At 50.7% G+C, this 13,397-nt stretch overlaps 1 protein-coding gene across 4 annotated transcripts in view; it reads left to right on the forward strand.

The window, feature by feature from the left end:
- The first annotated feature begins 284 nt into the window (after nucleotides 1-284).
- Nucleotides 285-13,397, forward strand: part of LTF (lactotransferrin) — a 28,457-nt gene continuing 15,344 nt past the window's right edge. Inside the window, exons 1-10 of one of the 4 annotated variants that reach the window (XM_065885626.1) lie at nucleotides 285-397; nucleotides 4,058-4,224; nucleotides 5,581-5,689; nucleotides 5,989-6,171; nucleotides 6,512-6,659; nucleotides 7,605-7,660; nucleotides 11,221-11,399; nucleotides 11,855-12,029; nucleotides 12,908-12,910; nucleotides 12,995-13,143. In XM_065885626.1, coding sequence (XP_065741698.1) covers nucleotides 355-397; nucleotides 4,058-4,224; nucleotides 5,581-5,689; nucleotides 5,989-6,171; nucleotides 6,512-6,659; nucleotides 7,605-7,660; nucleotides 11,221-11,399; nucleotides 11,855-12,029; nucleotides 12,908-12,910; nucleotides 12,995-13,143 — 1,212 coding nt within the window. In that variant the 5' untranslated portion in view covers nucleotides 285-354. Of the gene's footprint in view, nucleotides 402-587; nucleotides 593-4,057; nucleotides 4,225-5,580; nucleotides 5,690-5,988; nucleotides 6,172-6,511; nucleotides 6,660-7,604; nucleotides 7,661-11,220; nucleotides 11,400-11,854; nucleotides 12,030-12,907; nucleotides 12,911-12,988; nucleotides 13,144-13,397 lie in introns of all 4 variants that reach the window. The other 3 variants (XM_065885624.1, XM_065885627.1, XM_065885625.1) reach the window with 3 other exon arrangements.

The raw sequence follows: 13,397 nt of genomic DNA on the forward strand, positions 1-13,397 counted from the left end.
CTTAGGGGCTGCCACTCCCCAGGGGCTGCAGACTAGTGGGAGAGGAAAAACATCCCCAATCCAGGCAGCACCAGGGCAGACTTGAGAGGTGGGTGTGGGCTGGGTATCCTCTCGGGTGTGCCAAGCCCAGCCCAGGCACCATTCCGGCTTCCTCTGTCCTCTCCCCGCTGCTGCTTCCCTTCAAGGAACTAGTAGACCTGGGGAGGGGGAGGGGGAGGGGGAGGCGGGGTGGGGCGCTTATTGGGCCGCAGGGCGTGGCTAACCTCGTGAGGTCACCAAGCGCTGGATAAATGGGTGCAGAGCAAGCGCAGGTGGCAGAGCCTTCGTTCCCGGAGTCGCCTCAAGAGCCCAGACATGAAGCTCTTCTTGCTCGCCCTGCTGTCCCTTGGGGCCCTTGGTGAGTGCGGGTACTTGGGGGCACGCCCCTCCGGGCGGGCGTCCGGGTCCCCTGGCCCCTCAGTGCGGGCATCCCGGTCCCGCGCACCGCCAGGTGGGCACCAGCGCCTGCAGCGGGGGAGGAGCCCGGGAGTGGGCCGGCTCCCGCCCACTCGCCTGGGGAGGGGCTGGAGCAGGGCTCCGCGAAGCAGGTTGGGTCTTTTCCCTAGAGCTGGCAGAGCTCCCCGAAGCGTCTTCGGGTCCCTGTCCCATTTTGTCCTACCCATAGTACTGTTACATGCATATACATGGGGGGGACAATGAGACTCAGAGAGGGTGAGCGACTTGCCCAAGATACACAGGAGACTGGAGATGGGATCCCAGCTCCTGCAAGGACTATGTAACTTGGGCAAGAGAGAGTCTTTCTGAACCTTAGTTTCATTTAAAAATGGTCCAATCCTCTTCCCACACAGCTGTGAGGAGGGGGCAGGGTCCACCTGCTCTGTGGTAGGCAAAGGTGTACACAAGCCTCTCACTGCAGAAGGTCAGGGGTGGTGGCACAGACCCTGCTGATGGGACCCTTCTGCCAGAGGGTGTGAGAGAAGTGATCGGTTTCTGGTTTTTAATGTGCCAGGACTAGAAGGGGACTAAACAGAAGGGACTAAACAATTGTTAGTTCTGTACCCAAGTATCTGAAATAATTTCTGGGATGCTCCCAGGACACTCACCTATGATGGACATTAGTGATGTAAATGTGAGGGCAGGGCTTCCTGCAGTGGAGGGGGAGGGTCCAGGGCAGCAGCGGTAAGGGCTCGAGGGCGTCAGCACCTAGGCAGTGTGTGTGCATGGGGCTCAGAGTGAAAGCCCAGGTGTCACCCCCTTCCCCCAGCGGCAGCCCAGTGCAGCCTCCTCCTGTCCTAGAGCATCTACTCTGGGCTGGGAGCTTCCTGGATGAAAAGGGGTGGCTAAAGGATAGCAATGAGCTTATGCCCCCAAACCTGTCCCTGTCTTTTCTGGTCCCCTTCTCCAAATTCCTTCCCATGGGTATTGGTTATTTCTCTCTTCTCTAAGGCAGGATTGGCCTAGCCAGGACCAACTGCTCAGGACCAACTTCCCTTCTGCTCCCTGACACGTGGCCTGCTTGGGCCCACAGCACAGGGTCAGGGCCACCTGGGAGAGGCCCGAGGGGTAGGAAGCCTTGCTTTCCTAGAGGTGGTTACGGGCGGTGGTCTGGATTCTGGCTCAGAGTTGCACCACTGGGTTCCATTTTCACTTGAATCTTTGGTTGTCTTGGCCCCCACAGAGGTCTGCAGTTTAAATCCTGCAGTCCACGGGATGGTGGCCAATGTCCCAAAGTGTCACGGAATCCCTTGTCCTACCCAGCGGAAGGAGTGGCAGCTGCCCTAGGGGATTCCTGCCCTGCTTCTCATGGGTGTCCTGGCTGGCAAAGGCTGGGTGGGGTGGGAAGAGTAACTCCATCCCAGCCCCTGCCCTTGAGACAGGGGCACTACATGTCTGCACAGAAGGAATCTGAGGATTCGTACTTTCAGGAAGATTTCCTCGAGGCTCAGGTGGGCAGCATCTGAGTGACTGAGACAGATCAGGAGCAAGGCTAGGGATACAGGAGGGGCCAGGCCCAGACCTGCTTCAGGGAGCGTTTTGTCTTGAGAGGGACACACAGCTTCAGAGCTGGCTGGTGGGAGCTGTGGAGGGGGCGAGCAGAATGCTGTGTTCTGCACCCAGCCCTGGTGTTTGGGGGGGGGGCTGGGGACTGTGGATCTCAGAAAACCTCTCAGTGACGCTTTAGTTTCTTGGTTCATCCCCTCCCAGGGGAGCAAACGAGCTCTTCCCCATGTTCCCATTCCTGCCCCTGCTCACGCCCTCCCCCCAGCTTGAGACATGGTCTTCATTTTGCTCTCTCCCTTCAGGTCCTATCTATTACTAAGCTAACTTTGGACACCAACTCCTTATTTGTGCCCTGTTCTCCATTCTCGATGCCTTTCTGCCTGGTTCCCAGGTTTCAGTCCACCTGTCCCTGCCCTCCCAATGAGTCACTGCTCCACTGCTTCCCAATAAGAACTTCTTGGGCCAGCATTGGAGGCTCTCCATGATCTGACCCCAAACACTTTACCAGCCCCATCTCCATGGCAGCCCGTCTCTAACCCAGTTAGCCTAAATAGGCAGGGGGTTTGGTGTCTGACTGCCTAGGTTCAAATCCTAGATCCTAACTTATTAGTTGTGAAACCTTGGGCAAGCCACATAACTAGTTGAAGCCACAGTTTCATCACCTGGAAAATGCGGATATCGGCAAAACTCACAATAAAGAGGGGCTGGGAGGGTTGAAGGAGGCAGAACACATGAAGGGCTGAGTAAAGACCTGCGTAGAATGTGCTTGCAGCCGTTGTCGTGCACGTGGCCCATTGTTCCCACCTCTTGGAATGCCCCCACCCCCCATTATTGGCTGAGGTCATGGGGACATCACTCCTGGCTTGGTATTTGTTCTCTTCTAGAGCATTCATCATACTTGGCGTCCTCTTTTTGGGTCTTTGCCTCTCCAGGTGGGAGGTGAGAGCTGGTGCTGTCTGCTCGCATGTTCCTCTGTATATCACTCAGTGCTGTGTATGCAGAGAGCATCCAGGACATGCCATTGGGTCACAAATGGCTGAATCTGATAAGGCTAATTCTCACTTCAGGACAGTTCCAGGAAGGTTTCCAAGGACAGATTACACCCCCAGAGATGTCCCTGGGATGATGGCTGGTGGAGGAAGGGTGTGGCAGCCATACCCTTGGCGGGTGTCTCAATACCCTGGTGGGTCTGACTGCGCAGGGGATGACTCATGAATAGGAGGTGGCAGAGGGCTGAATGGTCCACCCCAAAGCACATCCTAAAGGGGAGGTGGCTTTTGCAACCAAGAGTTTTTTGTTTTTTGTTTTTGGTAACGGCTTTACTGAGGTATATTTTACATATCGTAAAATTCACCTATTTAAAGTGTACAATTTAACGATTTTTAGGAACTTTACCAAGTGGTGCAACCATCATGGTAAATCAGTTTTAGAACATTTCCATCACCCCATAAGAGTCCTCTCTCTGATACAGTGGTGAATGGTGGTAACTCAGGCAAACCCACCCAAACTGACAACACCTACTGTAGCTACTGACAAGGGGTGCGGTGTATTTTCCTTTGTTCCTTTGGCATCCTCTGGGAGATGCTCGTAGCCACAACCATCTAGAGAGACCCAGATTCCAGGTGGGACGTTGCCACTGCTGAGCAGCCATCACTCAGTGTCCTCAAGAGTCAGATTCCACACCAGAAACACAGGAGTAATAATCCCTTCCCTGCCTGCCTCCCAGGTTCCAGGGAGAGAAAGCAGGTGGAAGAACTCCATAAACTGATAGAAGGCAGCATCATTGTTTTTTTCAGGGGATAGGAAGTATGTCAGTCATAGGAGGGTAAAGAATCCAGAGAGACAATCCAGATTGTCTCCTCTAATTTGTTGAGAATTACAGCCCTCTGGCCAGCATGGTGTTGGCATTAGGCTAGCAAGACACCTCCATTTGAGGAGAGTGGCCTGACTTAGCCACAGAATGGAGAGGGAAGGGGAGGACAACTCCATGAGAGGGTGAGGCAGTCTCTTCCATGGGCAGTGGTGGAGCCCTCACTCCTCGGCTTCTTTCTCCCAGGACTGTGTCTGGCTGTCCCTAAGAAAAATGTTCGATGGTGCACCATATCACAACCAGAGTGGTTAAAATGCTACCGATGGCAATGGAGGATGAATATACTGGGTAGTACTCCCTCTGTCACCTGTGTGAGGAGGACCTCTCACTTTGAATGTATCCAGGCCATTGCAGTAAGTCCATGCCATAGGTTGGGTGGGACCAGACTGAAAGGGACAGGATCCGAGCGCAATAGAATATGTGTTCTCCCTGCTCCCTCTGTCCTTCTTCCTGGACACCTGTAAGCTGGGAGCTGTCCTCTCTCATAGGACACGATGCTATTTTGAAAGCAGAAATTAACATTCTGAAGTGGAGAACCACGTGTAGGGAAACTGGGATGGCCACAGAAATTGTGAATAAGCCAACAATTTGAAAGCTCCAGAGTGAATATGCAACAGCTCTGACAAGTGACTGCCGTTTACACTCTATAAAGAACTCTAATTGGCAAGAAACGTAGGATCATATAAGAAAAACAACGTGAGGAGATGGAGTTCGTAATAAATAAAAATACTGATGAAAATGTTCCCCTTCATAATCAAGAGAAATACAAATCTAAGCAATTTGTTAGCACCTGCATTTCCTAAATAATAACCCTTAATAAAATGAAACCCTGGCCCACTGGTGAGTCTATAGTGAAATTGATCCTCATAGCGAGTGGCATTCCAAGTTAGAAACGAGTCAGCTGGAAAGCAGAATGGCAATGACAGCCAAGGCCTTGAAGATAAAATGCCTATTGTCTGGGCGATCCCACCCTCAGATGCCTATCCAGAGGCAACAGGTCATCAGAAGGAAAAACAATCTATGAGGACAAAGCTGTCCATAAAAGTACAGTTTTAACAGCAAAGAGTTAGAAGGAACCCAAGTGGTGAACATTGGAGGGAATTTTAAAAATTTAGCTTAATAAATTATGGAACAGCCACATTTATAATGAAATATCATGAAGTCAATAAAATCAATAAAGGCACTACAGAAGTAAGAAAATGTAGTCAGTTTTAGATGAATAAAACAGTCCGCAAAACATTATCTATACCAGGTTGCAAATATGAGAAATAGGTAAGCATATGAGGGGTAATATGCCAAAGGGAATGAACGTGGTCTATTATTATGATAAGTTTAAGATATATGAAGAGTTAAAATTTCTATTTAATAAACAAGAACTTTAAAGAAATATAGAGCAAAAGCAGGGGAGAAAGCATCTAGAACAACTTTTAATATAAATGACCGCGAAGGTTGCAATCCGCGGAGAGATCTAAGCCACGTGAAAAAGCGGCCACCCGCCAGCCTCAGGAGTCAAAGCAGTTCCGCTGGGGCTCATTACCCAAAAAGAGGGGCCTTGGGCTTGTGCCACCTCTCATGGCACGTGCGAGGACATGACTGAAAGCTGACCCTTTGGAAGATCCTTCCAGCCATGGAGGTTTCTGACCTTCTGAAGTTCACTTGCGTGGCTTAGGGTGGGATTTCTCCTCAGCCGGTCTGGTCTCTGCTTTCAGGCAAAAGAGGCAGATGCTGTGACCCTGGATGGTGGTTTGGTGTTTGAGGCAGGCCTGGACCCCTACAGACTGCGGCCGGTAGCGGCAGAGGTCTACGGGACGGAAAAGCGTGAGTTGCCCCTGGGGACCCAGAAGGTGGGGTGGCCTGGGCCCTGGGCTCTGTGGAGTCAGAGTGGATGAGCCACAGAGGTGGTGTCTCGGGCAGCATCACACTTACAGGGAACGGAGTCCCTGGGCTCTTTGGGCCGGTCACTGACCCACCGGGGAAACAGAGCAGGCTCTGGGCTGCGGTGACCGGGTGAAACGGCAGCACACATTCCCCTTCCCACTGGGGGCTCGGCCAGCGTGGGCTGCTTCTCTCCCTCCGGTCCAGGCTAAGAGCTCTCGATTCTTTCTGCTCTTTTGCAGAGCCCCAAACCCAGTATTATGCCGTGGCTGTAGTGAAGAAGGACAGCAACTTTCAGCTGAACCAGCTACAAGGCCGGAAGTCCTGCCACACGGGCTTTGGCAGGTCCGCCGGGTGGAACGTACCTATGGGGATACTTCGCCCGTTCTTGAACTGGACAGGGCCACCTGAGCCCCTCCAGAAAGGTAAGATGGCTGGGGGAGGGGTGTTGGGGGTGATCTCAGGCTGGGGTCTCTACTCCAGTGGCACATACACAAGCCACTTTGGGATGGCCCAGGTGGACATGTGGGATGACTCCAAGGCAGGGGTGAAGTTAACTGATGTGAAGCCTGCAGGGGCAGGGTCTACCCGCATCAGCAGCCCTGCGAGGTGGCAGCTGAGTCTGTTCTCAGCCAAAGTACATCTCTCTGAGCTGCTAGCTTTGCAAAGGCTGACAGGCAGGGGTGGAGGGAGTGCACACTGGGGGGTGCCACTGGCTGTGGCCCGGTGGGCTCACACTCTGGTTCATTTCTCTCTGTTCAACAGCTGTGGCCAAATTCTTCTCTGCCAGCTGTGTTCCCTGCGTGGATGGAAATGAGTACCCTAACCTCTGTCAGCTGTGCACAGGGACAGGGGGAAATAAATGTGCCTGCTCCTCCCAGGAACCATATTTTGGCTATTCCGGTGCCTTCAAGTGAGTGAGACTGTCCTCTTCTCCCCAGTGGCCCACATGTCCTCCGGCTAGGAAGCGCTCGTGTCTCTGGTCCCAAATAGAGCTCAGTCAGCTAGTGGGGACCATCGAGGAGGTCCAGTCCTACTGCCGTGCAGACAGAAAAACTGAGTCCGAAGAGGGTGCCCAGTGCACCTTCCCAGTGCACTTTCCCCTCTAGTCCCCCAGGCCCGACATGTGCCCTCTTACCTCTGCACCAGCCCCATGAGCAGCCACCTGGCCAGTGGCCCCTTCTGTCCCCCCAGAGAACCCTGAATCGGGCTTTGTCCCTCTGTTGTCCTGGGTTCCTCCTGCTGACTCTGTCCCCTCCATAACCACAGAGGGACTGAAGGAGTCTTGTCATGAGAAGACCAGTCCCAGTCTCCTGGCCAGGCAGGGCAGCCTGGCCTGTCCCGGAGCCAGGAGGCGGTGGGCTCCTCCTGACTGACTGGCCCCAGCTCCTCTCTGCAAACCCCCCACCCAACTGATGCTGCCCCTGTTCCCCCATCTGCCTCTCGGACTCAGGCATTTTGCGCAGGGAGGCGTCCTTGCTTCTCCACTGGCCAGGGCACATCTGCCACTTAGTCCTGGGAGAAAAAAGCTACATGGCCAAGGACACTACTTTTACCCTCTGGTGTAGAGGCTTCGAAACTCTTTTACATAGAAGGACAAAGTTTGGCCCTCTCAGCCCTTAAAGCAGAAAGCAGGGGTCTCCTGCCAGCACCTGAGCCCTTCTTCCTTAGAATTCACCTGGAGGTGACCCCTGAAGCCTTCCCAGTGGGGATGCCCCAAAGCCTGAGGGCCCTGCCCTCCACAGATCAGGAGCCCACAGAAGACAAGCCGCAGGACCCTGTTCCACAGGGAGGCACGAGGAAGAAGTCGGGGAGGGCCGCTCTGTGCTGACCCTTCTGGTGCTTTCTCATCCCACAGGTGTCTGCAGGACGGGGCTGGAGATGTGGCTTTCGTGAAAGGCAGTACAGTGTTTGGTAAGAGAGGAAGAGCCACGGGTACTGCCTCCTTTCCTTTTCTTTCCTTATTTTATTTCATTTCATTTTATTGTAATTCCAAGTAGTGAGCTAATTTGACTGCTCACTTCCTGGCCCACGATCATCAAGGTTCCCTACAGAGCATAGCTCTTATTTTATGTTATTTCATATTTTAAACGATCAGTTTTCTTCAAATCTCCTATGCCCGCTGTCTTTCTCTTCCCCCTCAAAGACGCCCATGCCAACGTATTTGACACGTGTCCTCCGAGATAGATAGGTGGTCTTGCAAAATGTGTAGTGCTGGTTTGTGTTTCTGGATTCTAAGCTCACAGAAGCTTTACTGATCATTATCGATCATGATGTGATCTAGGTTTTCCACTCAGCATTTTGTTTTGGAGATTTATCCGTGTTGTTGTACTTGTCTAGTTCAGTGGTTCTAATAGATGAGAAATGCTCCATGGAAAGCACACATCACTTTTTTTTTTTTTTTTTTTGGCTGCATTGGGTCTTCGTTGCTGCGTGCGGGCGTTCTCTAGTTGCAGCAAGCGGGAGCTACTCTTCGTTGCGGTGCCTGGGCTTCTCATTGTGGTGGCTTCTCTTGTTGTGGAGCACGGGCTCTACGCGCGTGGGCTTCAGTAGTTGCAGTGTGTGGGCTGAGTAGTTGTGGCTCGCAGACTCAGTAGTTGTTGCAACTAAGCGCACGGGCTTAGTTGCTCTGCAGCATATGGGATCTTCCCGGACCAGGGATCACACCCGTGTCCCCTGCACTGGCAAGCGGGTTCTTACCCACTGTGCCACCAGGGAAGTCCACACACATCACATTATCTATGGTTGTAAAGCAATAGATATGTCATTGTTGGTTTATTTTGCATTTCTCTGACGTCTAGTGAGTTTGATCATCTCAATATATTTGCTAGTAGTTTGGGCTTCCCTTTCTTCTTTTATGATCTTTGACTGTTTTCCTCTTGATTTTCATGTCTGTTTCTTCATGATTTTGATTCAAGGCTAGGCATTCCTTCTCTCTAGATATCCAGCCATTGTTGGTTCTAGACTTTAGGAACGTCTTTTCTCAGTCAAAAAATCAGTCAGTAGCACCTTTGTTGAACAGAAGCCCTTGATATTGATAAGGTCAAATTGGTCACTTTTGCCCTGCTGGTTTGTGTTTTGGGGACTTTTAAAGATGCCCTCTTCCCTCTAGATCATAAATATTTTCTACAATAAGATTTATAGACTCCCCTCCCTAACACACACACTTGTTTGTTCATACGTACTCTACCTAGGAAATCAGGTATGGATTTAGCTTCAGCATTTCCCCCCTTTAGAGTGAGATCATTTTCCTTACAGTAACGACTGTAAAAAATTCCACCCTTTTCCTACTGATATGTGGAGCCTCCTATACATCAAGCTTGTTTATAATCATGGATCAGTTTCTGAGCTATTTTGTTTCATTGGTCTATTTGTATTTTTCTGCATTTATTACTCTGGCTTGTAATGGTTCTTAATAGCTTGTGGGGGTCTGGGGAGAGAGAGAGTGCACGCAAGCACCTTCCTCCAACACTTTGCTATTTATTTTCTAACTAAAATTTTAGAATTATTTTGTTGAATTTCTAAAAACATCATACTTTAAGTAGAATTGTATTGAATTTAAATTGATTCATGAAAAATTGACATATTTATGTCAAACTGTCCAATCCCTGACCATGATAAATCTCTCCCTTCTTTTTTTTTTTTTTTTTTAAATAAATTTATTTATTTTTGGCTGCGTTGGGTCTTTGTGTTGCGCACAGGTTCCTCCTTGTGGTGGCTTCGCTTGTTGCGGAGCACGGGCTCTAGGCGCGTGGGCTTCAGTAGTTGTGGCTCGCTGGCTTCAGTAGTTGTGGTTTATGGGCTCTAGAGCACAGGCTCAGTAGTTATGGCATATGGGCTTAGTTGCTCTGCGGCATATGGGCTCTTCCCGGACCAGGGATCGAACCCGTGTCCCCTGCATTGGCAGGCGGATTCCCAACCACTGCGCCACCAGGGAAGCCCAATCTCTCCCTTTTGATCACACCTCTTTTTATGTCCCTTAATAGAACTTACAGAACTTAACATTTTTCTCTTGGTCTCCTGCATTGTTTGTTTTTGTTTTATTTTGGCTGCGCAGCATGGCTTGCAGGATCTCAGTTCTCCAACCAGGGATTGAACCCAGGCCACGGCAGTGAAAGCACCGAGTCCTAACCCCTAGGCCCCCAGGGAACTCCTTCCTGCATTGTTTAATGAGGCTAATTACCAGCTATTCAATGGTTTTAGTTGCTATTATAGTATCATATTCTGTATTAGTTTCTGTTTTATTATTGCTAATGAGAGTAACACTTGATTTTTGTAGTGTTGCCTTGCTGGGCTCTCTTGTTAGTTTTATTAGTTTTTTCTTGGTTTCATTGGCTTTTCTATGTAGGTGAGTACCTCATCTTTAAAAAATTAGAGTTTGTCTTTTTCCCAGTGCTTACATCTCTTATTTCTTTAGTAAACTGTGAAATCCAGGTCATCTGATACTGTGTTGACAACGTGACAGCTTTGCCTTGTTCCTGATTTTGAAGTGACTGTTTAAATTTTCTTCTTTTAGAATGATTTTGCTGTAGATATTTTGATAAGTGGCATTTATCAAGTTTAATACCTTTGCCAAGTTCTCTATGTTACTTGTTTTCTAAAACTAAAAAAAAAAAAAGCACATATAGATGTTGAACATATAAATGCTTTTTCTGCACCTATTAGGATTAAGATGATCTCATGGTTTTCCTTTAACCCATTCTTGTCATGAATTACTTTAGCTTCTTTGACATTCAGCCATTCTTTTGTGAATGGAATAAACTGATAAACCTTAATCCCGATCTATTAGTTTTAAAATACTCTGTTATATTGAGTTCGCTAATTATTTTAGATTTTTGTGTTTATATGCATAAGTAAAATAGGTCTGTAATTATTCCCTCCTGTACTTCTTTCTCTGATTTTGAGATCAAGATTACACTAAGCTCATAAAACAACTTGGGTCAGTTTCCGTCACTTTATGTATTCTGAAGCAGTTTACATGTGATATAGATGAACAGTTCCAAATTGGGATGAACTCACTCATAAAAATAATCTTTTCTTTTGATACACCCAAGTGTTGAGAAGTGGCTCAACCGTATTTCTTGCTTTAAAATTTTTCTTGTTTTTATTCTTGCAGGAGATGTGGGTAACCCTGGGCTTGTCTCCGTCATGTGACCCTTTTCTAGGTGGAGTTGCCGTGGAAACAGATGGGTCTGGTTCAGCCTCCTTGGCTTGCCAGGCAGGAGTTGCAGCAACCCCAGGGCCTGTATGATGCAATCAGAGGAACGTGGGCTTTGCCCCTAAGGCTTTCTGGGCACTGTCTTTACCTTTCTGGACATTCTGGAGCAATCCACTGCCTTTCTGACCCCCAGTTTTGTCAACTGTGTAAGATGTCTCCTCCAGCTCAAATTCTATGGGGGAAGGGGGACTACAGCTCACGGCTACCGTCTGGGGTTGCCTCATCTGGGCTCCCCTCCACCTCCCTCTTTCCCTAGAGAACCTGCCAGAGAAGGCTGACAGGGACCAGTATGAGCTGCTCTGCCCAAACAACACTCGGAAGCCAGTGGATGCATTCAAGGAGTGCCACCTAGCCCAGATCCCTTCTCATGCTGTTGTGGCCCGAAGTGTGGATGGCAAGGAGGACTTGATCTGGAAGCTTCTCCTCAAGGCACAGGTATCCCCACTCAGAGTACCCCTAACCTGCTTGGATTTGGTGGTGGTGGGGGTTCCTTCCTTCTTTCCCTAACTACCCGCCACTATAGAAGTCCTCTGTAGCCTCACTGCACAGATGCAGTGGCTTGCCTGTCTCTAGGCCATATTCCACACAGCAGGAACAATGAAGCCCCTTCTAGCATTACGGACTGGTGGTGTCTCATGGGCTGGAGTAGAAGCAGGGGGAGGACAATGCAATATTCTCAGGACTCTAAGGTGCTTGGAACCCAGCAGCTTTTTAAAGATGAAGTCATAACTGAGCTATGTCACAGGGATGGCTTGAGTCCCTCTATGGGAGGAAGTCAACCAAGGTTCCTCCTCTCAGAGTCATCCCTAAGTTCCAGATGTTCTTTTTCAACATTGTGTTTTTGTTTCCTATTTACCACTGACATCATAATTCTCTTTTCCCTTAATTAGGAGAAGTGTGGAAAAAGCACTCTACAGGGGTTCCAGCTCTTTGGCTCTCCTCGTGGGCAGAAGAACCTGCTATTCAAAGACTCTGCCCTTGGGTTTTTGAGGATCCCCTCAAAGATAGATTCTGGGCTGTACCTGGGCTTCCGCTACCTCACTGCATTGCAGGGCCTGAGAGAAAGTGAGTGAGGGCCAGGCAGGCCCCAAGGGCAGGCTGGTGTGGGTGGTAAGCCATGGGTGAGGCCTTCGGGGAGCACCTCACCCCCACCCCATGGGAAGCTTGGCCCTGCTCTGTAGTGGTCACTTGGCCATCTCCAAGCCACTGGAGGTCTTCACCATGGTAGGTTTGATGTGAGTGTGAGCATCTTCTGTGCACCAAGTCAGGTGAAAAGTGTCTCCAAAGGAACGTGTCACCTCCTGATAATACTGCCACAGGTCCCTGTGTGCGTCAGGCTCCCCAGCCCTGACGAAAGAGTCAGTTTGCCTCCCAGGAAGTGAGAAGTATGAACATGAACCAAGAGAGCCAGGGCCCCTCATGGGATAAATCCAGAGGCCTGGTGGGACATGGCCCAGTGCCTGGGCCCTGAACTTGGCTGGGATACCACATTGGGCCAGCTCAGCCATGGCTCCTTCTCCACTGGAGGCTTCAGATGGGGTCTGGGTGAACTGGGAAGCTGCGCTGTTGTCAGTGGTGGTGACTGCCTGCCTTAGGGGAAGTCAGGACAGGGCTCAAGTTCCCCTAGGCCATCTCTTGGGGCTGCCACTGTTTCTGTGTCCTGGAGCTTTCATCCAGTAGGACAGAGATATTAGGCAATATCTTGGTATCTCTTTCATTACACTAAAGCTTGAAGGGTGGATTAGAGGCCGGGGAAGCCTCCAAAGGAACAGAAATGAGACACAAGGAGGGCTACGCCTGAAGAAGGGTTTGGGGAGCTGAGAGTGGAGGGGGGAGAGGAGCACGTGGAAGGGAAGAGGCGCAGGTGTCTGATTCCACTCTTCCCTGGAGGAAGTAGCTGCCGCCCAGCGAGCGTCGGGGTAGGAAGGGGGCTCAGAGTGGAGCCGGCACTCCAGGGAGGTCGGCGGGCCTGGGTGTCCCTCGCTGGGCTCAGGGCACCTGCCGACCGCCATGTCCCCGGGCAGCTTTAGCGGAGGTGGAGGCGCGGCGCGCGCGGGTCGTGTGGTGCGCGGTGGGACCCGAAGAGGAGTGCAAGTGCCGTAAGTGGAGCCTCCAGAGCAACCAGAGCGTGGCCTGCGCCACGGCCTCCACCACCGAGGACTGCATCGCCCTGGTGCTGGTAGGTGGCCGGCGGCGGGCCTGCGGGCGGTGCGGGCGGGGCAGCGCTCCTAGGAGACCGAAGTCACGGGCATCTGGTCTGAAGTGAGGCGGACCTTAGAAGCGCTACGGCCCCGGGGGCGGGGTCTGCTCGCTCCTACGCAGTGTGGGAACAGACACAGCTTTCCGTCTGCAATCTGTTTACTGTGGGCTTTCCAATCTGATTTTAAGAACGAGTTGCGATGAATGCAGGTAATTTGGAAAATATAGAAAGAT

Source organism: Phocoena phocoena, chromosome 10 (assembly GCF_963924675.1).
Source record: "Phocoena phocoena chromosome 10, mPhoPho1.1, whole genome shotgun sequence".
NCBI lineage: Eukaryota > Metazoa > Chordata > Mammalia > Artiodactyla > Phocoenidae > Phocoena > Phocoena phocoena.